The sequence below is a fragment of the Osmerus eperlanus genome, chromosome 13, assembly GCF_963692335.1.
Source record: "Osmerus eperlanus chromosome 13, fOsmEpe2.1, whole genome shotgun sequence".
Classification (NCBI taxonomy): Eukaryota; Metazoa; Chordata; class Actinopteri; order Osmeriformes; family Osmeridae; genus Osmerus; species Osmerus eperlanus.
Genome location: NC_085030.1, coordinates 10,653,575 through 10,671,699, shown reverse-complemented (window position 1 = coordinate 10,671,699; position 18,125 = coordinate 10,653,575). Strand labels below are relative to the sequence as shown.

Here is an 18,125-nt window from a genome sequence, read left to right as displayed (position 1 = left end):
CTATTGAATCAGAATGGCCTCCCAGCCCTCCCTATGCCCAGACACCCACCCGTGTTTTGGAGGACGGTCAGGCTTTGTGTGGCTGCTCTTTGATACAGGTGTTCTGCAGGCAGTGGTGTGTCTCTGCTTGTGGTATCTGGGTGCAGGAGGCAGCTCGCTTAACTCTGCTTTAAAGATGCTGCTGAACGTGGCAGGCATCAGAATAAGTAGGTAGTTTGTAGACGCATCACGACCCCTGACTCAAGGTGTGTGTGAGGGTTGTGGGGGATGTGTGTGTGGGGAGGCAAATTAAGTCTTCGGTCTGTTGCCATCAAAGCAAATTTGTTTTTGTTGTAGTGTGTGAGTGTGTATTTTGCATCTTGATACATCTAAGGCACAAGAGAACTAATCTTCTCTCTGTGTGTGACTGGTGTGCAAGTGTGCGTGTGACTGGTGTGCAAGTGTGTGTGTGTGTGTGTGTGCGTGCTAATGGAAGCTTTCTTCAGCAATACAGACACCTTTGAATATCCTGTGTAGTCTTATCTCTGTCTGCCTTGGCTGCTGTGATACGCCCTCCTCTGTATTAGGGACTTAAAGGATAGTGTTTTCTAACACTACAAGCTTTTAGATGGATGTTGAATCAAACTCGTTGAATCAAACTGCTGAAGCACACATAACAGTACAGTGGTGGGATGAAACGTTTGCACTGAAAAAAAAGGCCACACTGAATAACTTATTTTTTTGAGACCTTTTGTCTGCATGCCTGCCTACTGTCAGTCTGTACCACTGACCTGTCTGTCCTTCTGTCTGCGTAGAGGAGGACCAGGAGACCTCGGGTGACTTTGGCAGCGGTGGCGCGGTCATTCTCCTCGACGACCAGGAGGAGGAGCCACCTAAGACTGGGAGGAGCCGGCAGAAGCAGAGGCGTGGCCGGATCCACCCCCGGGGAGCGATCGAGGATGACGAGGACGAGGAAGACGACAAGGATGACGAGATTGGCTACGTCTGGTAGCTCCGCCCTCCATCCATCCTCTCAGCATCCGACCAGGGACTTCCGTTTCCTCGACGCAGACCTGAAGCCAATTCAGTCTCTCTTCTGCCCCATCCACCACTCCTCCCCTCAGTCCACATTTCTTCCCCCTTTTGCCTCCTTTATACGTTCCTCTCGATCACTCTTTTCCTGTCTTTTTCCCTCCTTCAACAGAGACTTTTTCTTCTTCCCGTTTCTTCTTGAGCCGTGCTTCTATTGTCAACTTAAACCTACAGACTCTTGACTACTACTTGCAGTAACGTTCCTATGTCTTGGTTCCTCTCCTCACCCCTCTCTTCCTCTCTCTCTCTCTCTGTTCTCCTCCTCTCTATCTAAGCCTCTGGTATGAACATGAGACCAGAGACTATTTGGATGTAAATAGGTTGGCTAACGAGGCTCCAGATTCTGTCTCTCTCTCTGTCCTAGAATGTTTCTGTCGTCAATCTCCAGAGTTTTGAGAAATGTTCTCAGTAACAAGGAACATATAAACAAGGAAGTCGTCACAATGTTCTACACAAAACGACTACAGCACTGAGCCATTAAGTTCCATTGAATTGCCTCCCTGTGTGCCACGTGTGGGATGTTTCTGGTGTTCCTTCTTTATACGTTCCCTTGATTTACAGGAGGATTGTGGGTCTTGATGTCTTTGAGAGACCCAGAGATTTCCCTGAGTCACAGAGAAGGATGGTCTGTGTGTTTTCTGCATGTTCCCTCCTCGACATTCCACTGAGAACAAGAGGTTGGGTTTGGCCGGCTATAATCATTTATATGGCGGCATGGACAGGATATATGATTCCGCTTCAGTTTGCTGCCAGTGCCCGCGGTAGTCTTCGCTTTTTTGTTGCTGCCGAATCTTAATTTGCTGCGTTGTTTCATCAAGGTTGTGGGTGGTAGTTTGCTGTCAATACCAAACACAGGAGGTTTGCCGCTTAGCTGCAAAGAGTACAAATCTAATTTGCTACTTTAGGCTCAAAAACACGTAATGTTTTTGTTTATCCAGATTCAATTTCTGGTTTGGAGGAAATGTCAGCCTATCGACGCTGCCTTGTTCCTGGACCTCTTGTTCTATCCATACAAAGAGAACCTGTCATGAGGGATAACCTCTGCAGGACATTTTGCTTTCAGAAGCTAGCACGAAGAAAGGGACGTGGGGGAACGCTTTTTATGCTTTAGCTTTGAAGAAGGAGTAAACACAAGTGTCATGCTCCGTCTCAAGAAAAAAAATGAAAAAATTACTTCAGCAGGCTTTGTTTGTGATGGAGTTGAGGTTCTGTAGCTACTTAGGTGTAGTAAGTGACTGACTCTATGCATTTTTATAGATCTGAAACAGGCAGATAACTCAGTCCAGTGTCGTCAGTTCATCTCCTTATGAGGTCTCTATCTTGCTTACTCTTACCAGACCACCAGGAGGCATCTGTTCTTATTTTAATACTGGTTATGAACATTTAAAATCTGTTTGAAGGATGGCCTACTGATGGTTAAAGCACACAAATACAAGGTTCAGTGGCATTTCACTTTGGTATCCAAACAACCGTGGCTACTCATCACACGGTTCCACTGTGAGTTGAGTTGGAGGCACTATTTTATCAGTTGTTTTTATGCCGTGTCACTCACCTTCTTGCAGTGGACTGTTACACTGCACTTTTAACAGCGTGATGAGGCTCTGGGCAGATGGTTTTTACTTAAAGAATCTATTGTGATATTCAATTTGGTCCATTCCTCCCCAGCCTTCTACAGGCCACCAAAGACATCTCTGCTCCACTCTAGGTTCAGTGACCCTCTCAGCTCTAATGTCACCATTTCCTACTGATACAGACAGATTATTACCAGAAAAACAAGTTCATTAAAAAACAGTCTATCACGTGTCAACCCTGCTTGTTCACATTCAGATGCGTTCTCTGTATGTCTTCTTTCTCTCTTTGCCCCTTTATCTTTCTATTGCTGGCAAACTCATCTGTGCACTCTCACACAACTTCAAATTCACTTAATTGTTCAGGCGGCCCCTTGTGAATTTGCCTATTCTCTCTTTCTCTCTCTCTCTCTCTCTCCCCCACTCTCTCTGCCTACTCACGTCCTCCTCTGCCATCTCTAAACCTCAAACCGGGGACGGGGTGAGTGACTTTTAGAGTGCAATCTCTTTCTCTCTTTCGTCTCATTTCCCTTATTTGAGGTCTTCCGAGGGAGGGAGGGAGGGAGGGAGGGAGGGAGGGAGGGAGGGAGCGAGGGAGGGAGGGAGGGAGGGAGGGAGGGAGGGAGGGAGGGAGAGAGGGAGGGAGGGAGGGAGGGAGGGAGGGAGGGAGGGGGGGGGGGGAAGGGGGGAAGGAGGGGGGGCGGGAGGGAGGAAGGGGGGGATCTCCCCAGTGAGATGGGGGTGTCTCTCTCCGTGCCAAGCGGTGATCTAGCCCATGATTTAACGGGATGGGGGCTTGTGGGTAATGGGCGTCCATTTCACGCCCGTGGAGTCAGGCTTTCATCTCGTCGAGCTCCCCAAGGATTGTGGGATATCTGCTGGAAGACTTTTGGGAAGAAGAGAATCTCAGTGGAGGAAAGTGATGCTGTTTTTTTCTTATTTTCATTTTGCCCAAATCTGTTTCAGGTTCTTTCTTCCCTCTTGTCTGTGAATTACGGTCTACTCCTCCCTCCCCTTTACTCTCCTTCTTCTGTCTCGCGGCTAGCCTATCATATCATACTCACAGGTCTTACAGACTTCATCCAGTGCTCTGTCCTCAGTCAGCCTCTATGAAAGATAATGTAAGATCAATGTGGATCATGATCTCCCTTGATCCCTCTATCGATTGATTGCTCCCTCCACCTTTGATCCCTGATATTGATTGGTTGTTGATATACCTCATCGATAACATGCATGACAACCCTTATGAGTTTTGACCCCGGATGTCTTCAAACATTACACGTGACTGTAACATACTCGTAACGTGCGTGTAAAAAGTCATTGCTTGTTGTAGATCTGTAATACCTCACCTGTGGTTGACACCGACCTGGCCTCAACGTACCCCTCTCATGGTGTCATCAGTGACACTTGCCCCATCCTGATGTCACAGCTGCCTACCCCCTTTGCCTGGCCTGCTTGTACAAAAAAGTTGAGAACCCCTCGCCACCCTTTGTCCACGTTTCACTTGTTGCTCAAACGTCAACAGAAGAGCAATAACCTCTAATCCCCTTACCTTCTCACATCACTTCCTGTTCTCAGCAGTTGTTGAAATGTCCACACGCAGACACACACACAAAACGGTTGTACTACGACTGCTACTCCACTACTCGATATGAACATGAATGGCCATATCTCGCAAAAGTCGTCTTTGTTAATTCTCTATATTTTTTACCTTGTAAAGAGAAAAAATACTAACGTTTAAGGGATGTAATATAACGTATTGCCATGTGAAGGCACTGTGGCGTTGTCCAGTTGCATTTAAAATACTGAGGTGTGTACATGGATTGTCCTTAATGTAGCTAGGTTCCTGTAGCTCTTTCCATAGCATAGTGTAGTAAGGTTTTTGAGTGTATTATTTTTATTTTCCCTTCTGGAGTTCTAATGGAATGTTGATGTTATGGGCTGAAAATATCTTAATTTTATTGTAACAGTTCTACAATGTTTGTCTGAATAAATTTAAGTCTGTCCTGTCCTGTAACAGTTTGGTATGTCCTAATTGAGTTGGTCTTTTTTATGCATGTTCTCACACACACACACAAACACACACAGCTGAACTGGACTTGACACAGCTACACTGCTGAAAAATGGACACACACTTCTATGTTCAGAGGCGCATGCACACAAAGTACATGAACATGAGACAAGCTTTCATGATAGAGGTACCAGTCATGACTCAAGACTTTAAGAGTTGTGTCATTTCATCCAGACTAGCTTATCCTTCATCCAAATGTTGACTTTGGATTAATCCACCGCCATCCGTCACAGTGAACTCCCTTCAGTAGACATGCTATTGTCTTCATTTAATATACTGTATTAAATTCATCGATTTGATAATGCCCTTTTTGTACTCTATTTGATTTATGCACCCGGGGGAAAATCAATTTCTCCTTCTCGCTCGCTATCTCTCCCCCTCTCTATTTATCTCTGTCTCTCTTTCACTCTTTCTTTCCACATCTCTTTCTTATCTCTTCTCTACCTCTCCTTCCTTTTTTGGCTGTCATCCTTCTCTCTTTATCTCTCTCTTCATCCTTCCATCTGCCGCTGTACTTTACTGTCAAGCCAGTGGCTTTGTCACAGTGATTTCAGACTGGTTCAAAGCTGTGATGCAGTAAGTGATGCCGTGATTACCATGAAAGATAAACTCACTGGTATAAAATCAGACTCATGCCCGCGTTCTGATCTCCAGGACCTCCCCCGACCCCCGGCCCCCAACTCAAGCAATTCTCTGACAGTCGACACAGGAAAACAAACAAACCGGGAAGATATTGGAATGGAAAGCTCTGCAGCTACATGGGCCGGTCGAGCCACCAACAAAAAGAAAATGATGTCCTTCGCTGGGGGACCTGGTTGTTGACAGCACAGGAGGTTTGATGTGTGTGTGCAGCTTGTTCCGTTTTCTCTATAGACACAGGACAAAGGGAAGAGAGTGGAGGAGCCCTCGGGGATGCTGTCAGGGAGATAGGAGCGGCAGCTGCATACAGTGAATCCCTGGGCACCCTGGGAGGGAGGAGACGGGTGGTAGCCATTATCTGACTGACGTGTTGGCACAACATTCTGTCTCCACGCTCAGAGAGACAGTAAACACAACAGTTGTCAAACTAGTTCCGGTATGATGTCAGAGTCAATCATTTGGAGGGTGTTCAGTGACACTAATCATTTTCTCAACCTTTTCTGCCTTTTAAAGCAAACAAAATGGTATGTAAAAGATGTTTGGAGACCATCATTTTTGTTCAACTAAAACGAATATTTCTGAACTCAGCTTAGCCAGAGTGGATTCTCTAACTCAGGGTGTGGCATCAACCAACTCTAACCCATGTCGAATCCTGATTTGACCCCCATCAGAGCCATCATTTTCAGAGGCCTGGTAGTCCCCGGCTTCCTTAAATGGAGATTATTGGGCTTTAATCCACTACTGATAAACTCCTAATGGCCTACAGTGTTTGGACATGGAGGGTACGCTTGGCCCCACGTCTCACAGAAGCCCTCATTTATATTTATGACATCCCAGCTCTCTGTTCCTGATTAATCCACTTAATATTTGGAAGCAGATCCGTAAATCTCCTGTCTGCCTCTGAGGACGAGAGAGAGAGAGAGAGAGAGAGAGAGAGAGAGAGAGAGAGAGAGAGAGAGAGAGAGAGAGAGAGAGAGAGGAGGGAAAGAGAGAAAGAATGAAGGATCGATGTGACTGGAATGCAAACTGAGATAAAAAAAACACACACACACACAAAATTATAAGTATGTGAAGGTTTCAGCAAGAGACGAAATTGGCTATTGAAATGTTGACGAATTATGATCCGCTCTTTTTATCCTGCCAGAGAGACAGTGAGTCACAGATTAGTGAGCAAGGAGCCGCCGGCACATTCCCTGTAAGGGGCTCAGAGGTTCTTCTAGAAAGCTGAGCCAGACACACTCCAAAGAGAGAAATTTGTCAGAGGGGAGCCCGACTGTTAGGGCATCAGCGTGTCTTGTCATTATGGTGGGGTTAGAAGTTACAATAACAGAAGTCTGTGTTGTTGTATTGAACTATTTACATAGTTCACACATCCATGCTGAAAGTTGAACAGGAGAAGAAGCCACTGAAACCCTCACAACCCTCAGTCCGAGAGCAGACTGGAGGTGACAGAGTAACAAATAACAAGGAGGTGTGACACATACACAGTGCACTGTGTTGTTTGTGTTTGTGCTTGTGAGTCATCCCAACTGGAGCTTCTCTGGCCACCTCCCCCTCCCCCCCCCCTCCCCCACCATCACAAAGTACCACACCCTCTCGGCCGGTGTTCAGATGGTGACAAGTGCAGTGATGCCCTTGAACACCTTGGTGTGCCGATCCCACACACACACACACACACACCTCCCTATGTTAGATCTCCCTTGCTCCCTCTCTCTCTCTACACCCCATTGTAGCAGATGGCCACAGATGGAAAGTGGAGCAGAGCGGACCTGATGGCATCTGTGCAGGGTCGCTCTCGCCATAACCCTCCCACACATATTCCCCCGCCCTCCCTCCAACCCTCCCTCCACCTCATTGCCCAGTCACTACCATGCTCACGCAGATGCCTAGTCTGTCCCGGACACCTTTGACAGTCAACCTCCCTCCAAAGTCAGTAGCAGTTAAACGATGCGGTGTGAGGCACTGCAAAGTGGTAATTAAATGCTAATTGTGAGTCTACAGTAACCTTGGTTTAAGAAAGCGTCATCTTGTCATATTAAACAACATGACACATGAGATGAGACATATAGAGATGGTCTCATGTCAGATGCCATATCACAGTAACATTGGGGTGTCTTCCCATGAGGGAGTTTTCTACCTGTCAGTTCATTTGCACACATGATTGGATGTATTTCCAGGCGACAGGTTCGAGGTCAAGCAGCAAATGAATCAGTGTGTTTTTTATAATGGGCTTTTTTGGTGACAAGCTGTTTTTTGCTGTGTCATTCTGTTATCATATCGGTGTAAAGAACATAAGTGTGAGTGGCAATTACTGTATGCAGCAAATGTTGCGTGCATCATTTCAATGAAAATGTCGGTGTGTATGGTATAGATAACTACTAACATTGATTGTTCCTCCGCTACTTTTCATTTTGGTCAATTCAAATTCAAATGTGTAGATTCCCAAAAAATCCATTCTATATTAGTTCAATGCTGTCATCTAGTGGTATGAATCAGTTGCTACATCCTGTACCGCATACTGCTGATTATTTATGTATTTATTCACCTGTGTAAATATATAATTAGCAAACCTATATGGGTTTTATTTGATAATAATACAAAGGTTTTTCTCCAAAAAGATTTTTATACTTTTAGAGAATGGTGAACATACAGACAATATTCTGTCATACTTTTCCATCAGTTTTTCTCTCTTCGCACAGAAAATCTGTAGGTCGTCAGGCAGGTTGTGTGATGTATATGGTGTAAGTACTACAAAAGAGTAACAACTACATCTTCCAAGTGAGGTGTGCAGAAATATCCCCGCCTGGTCTCTTTTTCATTGATCCAATCACTGTTCACAAATCTATGACGGATATTTGCTATAGACCAATCAAAAATGTATCTCGTCGTTTCTATGCGGTTTCCAGGAAGTGAACATAACCGAATTTCTAACCTCCTCCCACATGTGAGTCCGATTGTACCACGCGCAGACTGTGGAGGAGAGAAACCGGCAGGAGATAGGCAACGTCATTTCTCTGACCACCGAACTAGCTAGCGCGGCAGCCATAGCGCAAGAGACCGAGAGCGGAGCGGCGTTGCCCGAGGCAGGTACGGTATTATCTACTGTTTTTAATCACTTACGAGTTCTGGACATGGTTAACTGTTGCACTTTTTTAGGTGTTCCCAGTGAATAGGGACGAAAGTAGGTCGCACTGAACGTTAGGTCATGGAAAAGGGTGGACTCTAGGGCCTTGGAAGAGTGCGTAGGCCTAGTTTCATTCCGCGCACTTTTCTGACACAGGCAGCCAGCGTAGTCCTCCCCACCCGGATCAGCTCAGGACAAGCCAGGTGCCTCTCGGTGACCGCGCTGCGAGGTCGGACGGAGAGGTAAATGAGACACTGTGCAACCCCAGTCTAATTTGAGGCTTGCTGCAGCTGTGGCTTTGTGTTTACCGCCTGTGAATGTTCTTCATGTTCTCATCGTCTTTATCCCGTCGTTTCAGGTGCTGAAGCGATTACAGCAGAAAGATGGCGGACGACCCTAGCGCGGCGGATAGGAACGTGGAGATATGGAAAATCAAGAAGCTGATTAAAAGTTTGGAAGCTGCCCGTGGGTAAGTGATCGATCGCCACTTGATGCTACAGCTTGTAGGTGTGTGACTGTCTGAACGTCTGATGTGTAGAACAGACCGGTGTGACTGGACCACTGCTGAACAGCTGGAACAAATGAGTGGGGGCCGAATTTGGGAGTGGTAGCTTAGCTTGCTATGCTAGAAAGCTAGATTTCCTCGTTGGGTAGCTAACAGGTGTCATTGGCTGTTTCATCAAATTATCTAGCTTGGTATCGGCGTTTGTTACATTTTATTATCTATTCTGATAATATTAATCTCTTCAGTTCGGTGGTAAGAAAAGGGTCTCATTGCAGATCTGTCCAACGTCATCTTTGCAGGTTAGCGAGAATAGCTGTGGTAAATGTAGGCCGCACCACTGTGATGACCGGCGAGAGAAGCACGTTGGTGTTTCCCTGGGGATGAATGTGTTACATTGCTGCAGTGTAGACAAAGCAGTTGAGTTGTCGCTTTGACTTGCTGTCAAAGTGACGTGGGTAACAACGTTAAGCGACAGAAGCTTTGAGCTTGCTAGCTATTTTAAGTGGCCGTGGCATGTTGCTAGCTAGTTGCGTTTCCTTGTTCAGAGACGACACTTGCCACTGTCATTGGAGATATTCGTGGGGTTCTCAGCCTCCTTGAGACATATGTGTGCTGTGAGTGGCTTCACTGACGCATTATGTGCCGCCCCAGCTGTGGTATTACGCATGCCTGACCATTTTCCTAGTTCCATTCACTCCCAGTGCTGTTGCCTACCTTGAGTTCGTGTGCAGCGTCAGCGTGTCCGTGTACCGGTTTGCCTTTCACTACCTGTGAAAGGCAAACCACACAATGTACCTCAGTGGACATTAACACAGTCCTTGGTGTCAAGGACAGAACTGTTTGTTGTGTGTAAGCTCTGCAAACCCCCTCCCTCCCCAACACACACACTCAATTTGCAACCAGAAAAACCTGTGTCACAATAGTGTTTGGTGGCAGACAAATTGCTCAATGGAACCAAATCAGAAAGAGGTCACAGGGTTGAAGATCGTGTCTCACTTGAGGCGGGGGGCAGGCGAGTAATGTAAGACCTGTGGAAGAGGGAGATACTGTACTTCTCAGCTGCTATACAATTTGCTTACCATGTGAAAGGCGCCATGCCTTGCTTAGCTGACAGCTGATAACTTAGACACTAAACAAGGTCAACTGTCAATCAGCCTGGCCTAACTTAGTATGGGCTAGTATGATAACTTAGTATGGGATAGTATGATGGTTTGTCTGTGGGTATGTGTATGTAGGTACCTGGCTATAGTTGTGACTGTATATAGTGTCTAACCACCTGTCTATGCCCCCCCCAGTAATGGCACCAGTATGATCTCGCTGATCATCCCCCCCAAGGACCAAATCTCCAGAGTGGCCAAGATGCTGGCAGACGAGTTTGGCACTGCCTCCAACATCAAGAGCAGAGTGAACCGGCTGTCTGTGCTAGGGGCCATCACCTCCGTACAGCAGAGACTAAAGCTGTATAACAAGGGTGAGTGAACCGGCTAGTCTCTGTGCTAGGGGCCATCACCTCCGTACAGCAGAGACTAAAGCTGTATAACAAGGGTGAGTGAACCGGCTAGTCTCTGTGCTAGGGGCCATCACCTCCGTACAGCAGAGACTAAAGCTGTATAACAAGGGTGAGTGAACCGGCTAGTCTCTGTGCTAGGGGCCATCACCTCCGTACAGCAGAGACTAAAGCTGTATAACAAGGGTGAGTGAACTTGTGGTGCACATGCACAAAGACTTACCGGGCACTTACATTTGTAGCGGCGTGTGGATTCCACGCTCCGCGACACTTTGCTGATAACAGTTCAACGCTCTTTGTGGTTGGTGACGTTAGAAGCTACGTGCAACTAGCTTGTTACAAAGCTACGTGCAGCCAGCTTGTTACAAAGCTACGTGCAGCCATATTGTTACAAAGCTACGTGCAGTTACGTTTAAGATGACGTTTGTCTAGATACGTTTATACATCGGCTAAAACACTATGTTTTTGGTTTAAATCTCAGTAGTCATAAAGTTAGTAAAAATTGTATTACGCCTATATAGCACTGGGACAATTAGACGGCAAGAATATGGACATTGTGTTCCATGAGGTGTGTTAATTGGTTGAAGCGCCACAGCATCACTAAAAAGTTTAGCTTCCTCAGTGTATAAAATCAATGCTCCTTGCCGCCCCTCGGCAACGACTCCAATCCTGATTTTCATTAACAGTGTATTGCAAGGCTCCGCTCCATATGTGGTATTAGACTTCTACAGTGTAAAGAGCTAAAGCTAGTTCCCATGACTCACTTAGCCCATTTCTAGATGACCATTAATGAAGGGTGTAAGATTAAATAAAAAAAATTCTTCGACAAATGGTTTCAATTGTAAAATAGCCAACCTGGATTTGCCTTAATAAAACGTATCTGTGTATGGTTCCCTAACTCAAAACACAATAGTAGGTGCTTGTTGGGTATGTGTTTTCGCTTCTGATTTTAAAAAGGGTTCTTGTGAACAATCCACTGACTAGCCCACCTTGTTCTCTCTTCCAGTGCCTCCTAATGGCCTAGTAGTGTACTGTGGCACCATCGTGACAGAGGAGGGCAAAGAGAAGAAAGTCAACATAGACTTTGAGCCCTTCAAACCCATCAACACCTCCCTGTACCTCTGTGACAATAAGTTCCACACCGAGGTGAGAGCTCTGTCTGTGTGTTATGGGGAGAGGAAGAAAAAAAACGGACTCGCGTGTTTACTAATTAAGCAACAGACTTATCACGTTCCCTCCCTTCCTGTTTTTCCACCCCCATCCCCCTCATCTCTCTCTCTCTTCTTCTCCTGTCTTCCTCTGTCCTCCCCCGGCCTCCACTCCCGCAGGCGTTGACGGCCCTCCTGTCTGACGACAGCAAGTTTGGCTTCATCGTCATCGATGGCAGCGGCGCCCTGTTTGGAACCCTCCAGGGGAACACCAGAGAGGTGCTGCACAAATTCACTGTGGACCTTCCCAAGAAGCACGGTATGATCCCCTAGAACACCGGTTCCAACACACACACCCACTAACTCGCACACCTGAGGTATGCCAGCAGAAATCTCGGTCACATGGTCACATACTTACACCCAGTCACCCAGAAATCTGCTTTCCACAAACACTCACAAGGTCATGTTTAAGACATGCTTTAATCATATCCCATGCTCTCCTATCTGCCTAAGTGGACTTTTTCCAGTGGGTTGTACATGGTTGAAATACCTTTATGGCTTTTTAGACCACCTGACTGGTAGTTCTTGTCTTTTACTCTTTCTGTCAACCAATGACTCACCCCCTCTCTCTTTCAGGCAGAGGAGGGCAGTCGGCGCTGCGTTTCGCCCGTTTGAGGATGGAAAAGAGACACAACTACGTGAGGAAGGTGGCCGAGACGGCCGTCCAGCTGTTTGTGTCCAACGACAAGGTCAACGTGGCAGGCATGGTGCTCGCCGGCTCAGCAGACTTCAAGACCGAACTCAGCCAGTCCGACATGTTTGACCCGGTAAGAGACCTGTACAACTAAGTGAGAGAGAGAGAGCTAGTGTGTCGATTATTAAATCCAAATACTGTCCAGCACTGGCTGAATGTTCATCATCTGCTCCATTGCAGTCAATGTTTCCTCTATGATCGTCTACGTATCACATTTCAAATGCATTTGAACTTTTTGATGAATCTGCATAATTTGACAGATCAACAACAAGGTTATATGCCCCAAAGCAGGTTTCCTAGCGCAGCACTATTGAGGGAAGACTGTGTTTGTCTAGAATTGGTTTTGGGAGAATTGTTTCTTATGCTTACTAACATAAGTATGAAATATCCGGCTTTTCTTGGTTAACCCCAGGTGTGCGTGTGTGTGTGTGTGAGAGCAGAGGTTACAAGCCAAAGTGCTGAAACTGGTGGACATCTCCTATGGGGGTGAGAACGGCTTCAACCAGGCCATTGAGCTGTCTGCTGAGGTCCTCTCCAACGTCAAGTTCATCCAGGAAAAGAAGCTCATAGGTGTGTGTTTGCACATGTTGAGGTTAGAGTTCAGGCTACTCGAGTGGATTGTGTGTGTGTGAGCGTGTTTGCTCAGAATGTTGTCGTTCTTTCAGGAAACACATTATAGTACCGAAATAGTTTTGTTTTCAATTTATCCAACCATTACTGTTCTTACCTTTCCTTCACCCCCTCTCCCTTCAACTGCCCACCCTCTCTCTACACTACCTTTCCCCCATTCTCTCTCTTCAACTCCCCTCTCTCTCCTTCGACCTCCCCTCTTCTTCCTGAAGGTCGGTACTTTGACGAGATCAGCCAGGACACGGGGAAGTACTGTTTTGGGGTGGAGGACACGCTGAAGGCCCTGGAAATGGGTGCTGTGGAAATCCTCATCGTCTATGAGAACCTCGACACCATGCGTTACATTCTGCGCGTGCATGGGGCAGAGAGCAACGGACTAGAGAATGGTACGCACGCACGCACACCGTTTGTCCTGAACTGCCAGGAAGCAGAGAGCAGTGAGTGCAAGGTGACACACCAGTGACACAAAACGAGGGTATAATTCGCTCTGAACATACAACAGTGACATTCCGAAGTAACAGAACCATAAAACCACGTTATTATAAACAAAATGTGTACAAAACTTCACCGTAAAAGACTGCAAGTCCACGGGCGCAAAATAGATGGACACAAGCTGTGTTTTTTGTGCGCCAATCCTGGGAATCAGATAAAGCACTCCAATGTGTTCATGCTTCAGTTGTGTTTCAGCAATACTAATGGGGGATTTAGCTATAATATTTGATAGTTCTAAGTACCACCTTTCATTAGAGATAACAATTATGAAAAATAATACCTTTTTATCCTAAGTATTTGACCTTGGTTACAAAGGGTAATTTTGGAGTCTCCAAAAGGCCCTTTTAGAAAACGCCTGGCTGTACTCTTATAAAAACATGTGTCAAATATGAATATATTGTGGTATTATGTTTGACTTGAATTGGGTAAGGCTTCAAGCTGTGGTCCAATTCTGTCTTCCAGCTAATAGATACCACTTCTAGGCCTCTTCAGGCCTCTGTTTTCAAAACAAAATCTAGGCGGAGATAGAAACTTTCAGTTTCCTTGTGTTAAAGCTTCTATTACTCAACACCAGTCGGACTTACAGGGGTCCTAACAACAGGGGAAATAACTTCAGTGTCACCTTTCAAAAGAGACCATTTACATGCATGTACTCCAAATGGTTCAACAGCTTTCAATGTACTTTGGGTATGTTGTTTAGGCGTTTTCAGCCACATTTAACAGGACTATTAAAAGGTTAAACAATTAAAATCCTAAGTTTAATAATGGATTAAAAATCGATATGCTCAGTTTAATAATGCGACACGCGAACGTTTGCTGATAACACACGCCGCCCCGATAACGTGAAATGATCAATAAGATCAATACTAATGGGAGACGAATGCCGGAGCTAAATGTATGCTTCAAATGACGGGACAGAAGATAACTAGATCGACTACACACAATAAAGGCAAATTGCTTCACACAGTAACAAGTGGTTGTGATCACTTTTGAGCAGTTTAGCTCTACCTTAGATAGTTAGAGATGAAGCGCGAACGTTAGCTGCGCTGCTGCATGCATCGAACACATGATGTTCCAGTAACTTCATTCCATGCTGTGTGTTCAAATGCTTCTTCATATTTGTAGTATTTCCACCCTTTGACGAAATAGACTTTTTACACGCGTTACAAGTGGCGTTGTTGTCATTTTGTCGTGTGATATACAACCAAACTTTAGAACGCTTCTTCCTAGTTGCCATGTTTGCTGCAGTCTGTCTATGCGCGAACTTTTATAGTTTATTCAGACAGACGTTCGCGTGTCCCATTATTAAACTGAGCATATCGATTTTTAATCCATTATTAAACTTAGCATTTTAATTGTTTAACGGCACAGAGAATCGTTAAGGAATTTTGCTAACGATTCCAAGGAATCGATTCACTGGGAACCGGTTCTAAACAAGAACCGGTTCTCAATACCCATCCCTAGTCCTGACAACGGGAAATAACGTCAGTGTCACCTTTGAAAAGAGACCATTTACATGCATGTACTCCAAATGGTTCAAGAATAGCTTTCAATTTACCTTGGGTATGCTGTTTAGGCGTTTTCACACAAATTTAACAGGATTATTAAAAGGTTAACGTGCATCTTCATGTGCTGTTTAAATCCCCTAATTTGTCTGAAAGCCAGGGTATGGTGACTGCCATATGCAAATACTGCCTCTGCGACACACACACTCACTTGTCTGTCTCTTTGTGTTTCAGATGAGAAGACTCTGTATTTAACGCCAGAGCAAGAGAAAGACAAATCCCACTTCACTGACAAGGAGGTGAGTGTACACACACTAGGGGTGGAACGGTACACTGAAGTCACGGTTTGGTTCATACCGCGGTTCAGACATCATGGTTCGGTACGAGTTCGGTACAACGGAGGGAAAAGCAAAACAAACCAGGTTCCTCTACGAGTGAATACTGCGCATTGAAGATGATATGTAAATTCCGATTGAGTCAGTAATTTTTTTGGCCCTATTTGTATGTGTATCTAATGGCTGGTTAAGCACTGTAGGGAGAAGTTTTTTTTTTTTTTTTTTTTTTGTCTCGTTCCAGTGATTGGCACACCTGGGTGATGGCGTTGGATATTTTTAGTCGTTAAGCACACGCCAGATGCGTTATATGCGTTAGCATGTTAGATGTATTTCCACTCACATACCCCACAACCAGTGACGTGCGGTGATGTCAGTAAGAGGCTAGGCACTTGACTAGGAAAATGTGTCCAAACGTTTGACTGGTACTGTACATGTTGAAGATTACAGGATCGAAGTGCGCAAGTGAGTTTTTCGCTTGTCGTCCGAAGTGAACGGACAGTAAAAGCACTGCTTATTCTACAAATTTGTATTTGATTATGCGTAACTGCTACATTTGTCATTGTAACGTCTAAACAATTGGAATAACACACATATTGCATATATAAATCACAAGAATAAACAGTAAAAATACAAATACAAGTTTATTAAATAAAATGATTTAATAAAAATGTTTACGTTTGAATTTTGGCAGGGTAAGCAGTGCCTACCTTGCCTACCCAGACTGCACGTCACTGTCCACAACTGCTGAACAACGCCGACACACAGTGCTTGTCTTATCCACCACTCTCTCGCCTGTACTAGTGTAACTGAATGGGAAACCGAAGGTTACAATCTTAGAGGCCGGCGGGTCCTCTATCTTGCGTGGGTCGCCATACTCATCCTTAGTGCTGCTAGCTAGTCTATCTCTGACTCACGGCGGTGCCAATCAGAGCTTCAGAGCTACAGATTAGATGTCCCTAAAGTACACGAGTATCTAACAGTAGTTCTGCATTACATTAATTAATGTGCACAATAAATTTGCAATTTATTTTTATACCGTGTATTCTCCGTGTAATTTCATGCACCGAACCGTGACGCCCGTAGCGTACGGTTCGGTACGAATACATGTACCGTTCCACCCATAACCCACACACACACCCTATCGTGTTGCGTTGTATTCCCTCATTCAACAGTTTTAGCTTCTTAAACACAATTTGTGTGTGTGCGCGCAGACAGGGCAGGAGCACGAGCTCCTGGAGAGCATGCCCCTGCTGGAATGGTTCGCCAACAACTACAAGAAGTTCGGAGCCACGCTGGAAATTGTTACAGACAAGAGCCAGGAGGGATCCCAGTTTGTCAAGGGCTTCGGTGGCATTGGGGGTGAGTCCCGTGGTGCCATAGCGCCAGCCTGTCGCTAGGAGACCTAGTTTGCTGCCGTTCGCCACGGAGGGCATAGCTTAATCTGAGCTGCAATCTTTCTGTGTCTGGGGATAAGGAATATTTTTTTTTTTTTTGCCTGTCAAGTTGACATTGTTTTGTGTAAAACTTGCAATGACCACGGTTATAGGATATGTATTAGCCTTTAGACTAGATGTCTTAAAGGGAGAATTTGTGATTACGCAACGAGCAGCTCACTTGTCTGTTTTCCTCAGGGATCTTGCGGTACAGGGTGGACTTCCAGGGCATGGAGTACCAAGGAGAAGACGATGAGTTCTTCGACTTGGATGACTACTAGGTAGTCGGGGACTGATGTTAGGAGAAAGTAAAGCAAACGAATGAAGAAGAATGAGGAAAAAGAGGAAAGAAAAATGCCACCTCTCTTTCGCGGCAAGTGAGAGGGGGAGCCGCATCCACTATACGAACAGAAAGACATACACCATCATACATACTGATATATACATTTGCTTGTGCGCACGCGCATAAACACACACACACACACATTCACACTACCGCTCACACTGGCGAAAGAGGAGTGAAATTTGCTTTCAGTCCAGAGGGAGAAAGCCCTTCCTGAATAAATCCCTGCCTTAGAGTGCTGGTTCCTTCCCCTGGCTGGATTGGACTCGACTCGTTTTTTGTTCACTTTCTTTTTTTCCTCCCCTCCCAATTGGAATGAACACAACAGCAAGTTCTTAGAATCCTCGCTGCCCACCCCCCCCCCCCTTCCCCCACCCACACCCTCCCCCCCGTCTTAAGAAGACAACAGACTCCTCGCAAAAAAAAGAAATATATTTTTCTTTCTTTACCCATTTCATCCATCCCTCGGTCTCTCTCTCCAATGCTTTGTCTCTTTTTTTTTTGCATTTAATTTTTTACTGGTAACTGCTGCTGTTGTATTTTATGAGAGTGGGGGATTTTTTTTACCTGGGTATCTGTAGAGAAAGGGGAGACAAGTATTAAATTTGAACTGCTGAAAACCATTGCTACCTCCACCGACTGTGGTCTCAATGCTGTGGAGTTTGTTTTCTCTGGAGGCTTAAGGGCCTCCTCCCATCTCACCCACCTATGAAAACCTGTTAAACCAAAGGGCAGGGAAGATGTTTGAGGTCATTGGTAGCCTAAACATAACACTAAAAATGGATCCTCCTTGCTCAGGAGTAGGTAAAAACGTAGCACACAAGATACTGGAACTGCATGTTCTTGCATAGCCATAATAAATATAACCACCACTGTGTGTGTGTATATATACACACACACACAGTGCTGGTATATATGCAGTGGTATATGTATATATGTGTGTGTGTTATCTGTGCCCTTAGTTTCTCAAATGTGGAGTAATTCGATGCAAGGAACTTGA

The 18,125-nt window shown here is 45.4% G+C and overlaps 2 protein-coding genes across 5 annotated transcripts in view; both read left to right on the top strand.

The window, feature by feature from the left end:
- spock1 (SPARC (osteonectin), cwcv and kazal like domains proteoglycan 1) overlaps positions 1-3,205 on the top strand; it is a 92,992-nt gene extending 89,787 nt beyond the window's left edge. Inside the window, exon 12 of the mRNA XM_062475912.1 lies at positions 795-3,205. Coding sequence (XP_062331896.1) covers positions 795-991 — 197 coding nt within the window. The 3' untranslated portion in view covers positions 992-3,205. The remainder of the gene's footprint in view (positions 1-794) is intronic.
- Positions 3,206-8,284: 5,079 nt separating this feature from the next.
- LOC134032542 (eukaryotic peptide chain release factor subunit 1) lies at positions 8,285-17,765 on the top strand. 4 transcript variants are annotated; one of them, XM_062476536.1, is made up of 13 exons: positions 8,285-8,436; positions 8,506-8,551; positions 8,630-8,715; positions 8,832-8,942; positions 10,274-10,449; positions 11,492-11,631; positions 11,814-11,952; positions 12,270-12,460; positions 12,828-12,957; positions 13,230-13,403; positions 15,249-15,313; positions 16,561-16,708; positions 16,981-17,765. In XM_062476536.1, exons 4-13 carry the CDS (start codon positions 8,857-8,859, stop codon positions 17,061-17,063), a joined length of 1,332 nt encoding a protein of 443 aa, XP_062332520.1. In that variant the 5' UTR covers positions 8,285-8,436; positions 8,506-8,551; positions 8,630-8,715; positions 8,832-8,856; the 3' UTR covers positions 17,064-17,765. The 4 variants fall into 4 exon arrangements, with proteins under 4 accessions (XP_062332520.1, XP_062332518.1, XP_062332519.1 ...); XM_062476534.1 differs by having other exon boundaries at positions 8,506-8,702; XM_062476537.1 differs by lacking the exon at positions 8,506-8,551 and having other exon boundaries at positions 8,286-8,436.
- The last annotated feature ends 360 nt before the right edge of the window (positions 17,766-18,125 follow it).

What these genes read in the sequence shown, in the direction of transcription:
- LOC134032542 (XM_062476535.1), top strand. Translation starts at nt 8,857, where the DNA reads ATGGCGGACGACCCTAGCGCGGCGGATAGGAACGTGGAGATATGGAAA. An exon ending in AGTCCGACATGTTTGACCCG is followed by an intron (nt 12,461 to 12,827) that starts GTAAGAGACCTG and finishes GTGTGAGAGCAG; the next exon opens with AGGTTACAAGCCAAAGTGCT. An exon ending in GGGCTTCGGTGGCATTGGGG is followed by an intron (nt 16,709 to 16,980) that starts GTGAGTCCCGTG and finishes TGTTTTCCTCAG; the next exon opens with GGATCTTGCGGTACAGGGTG.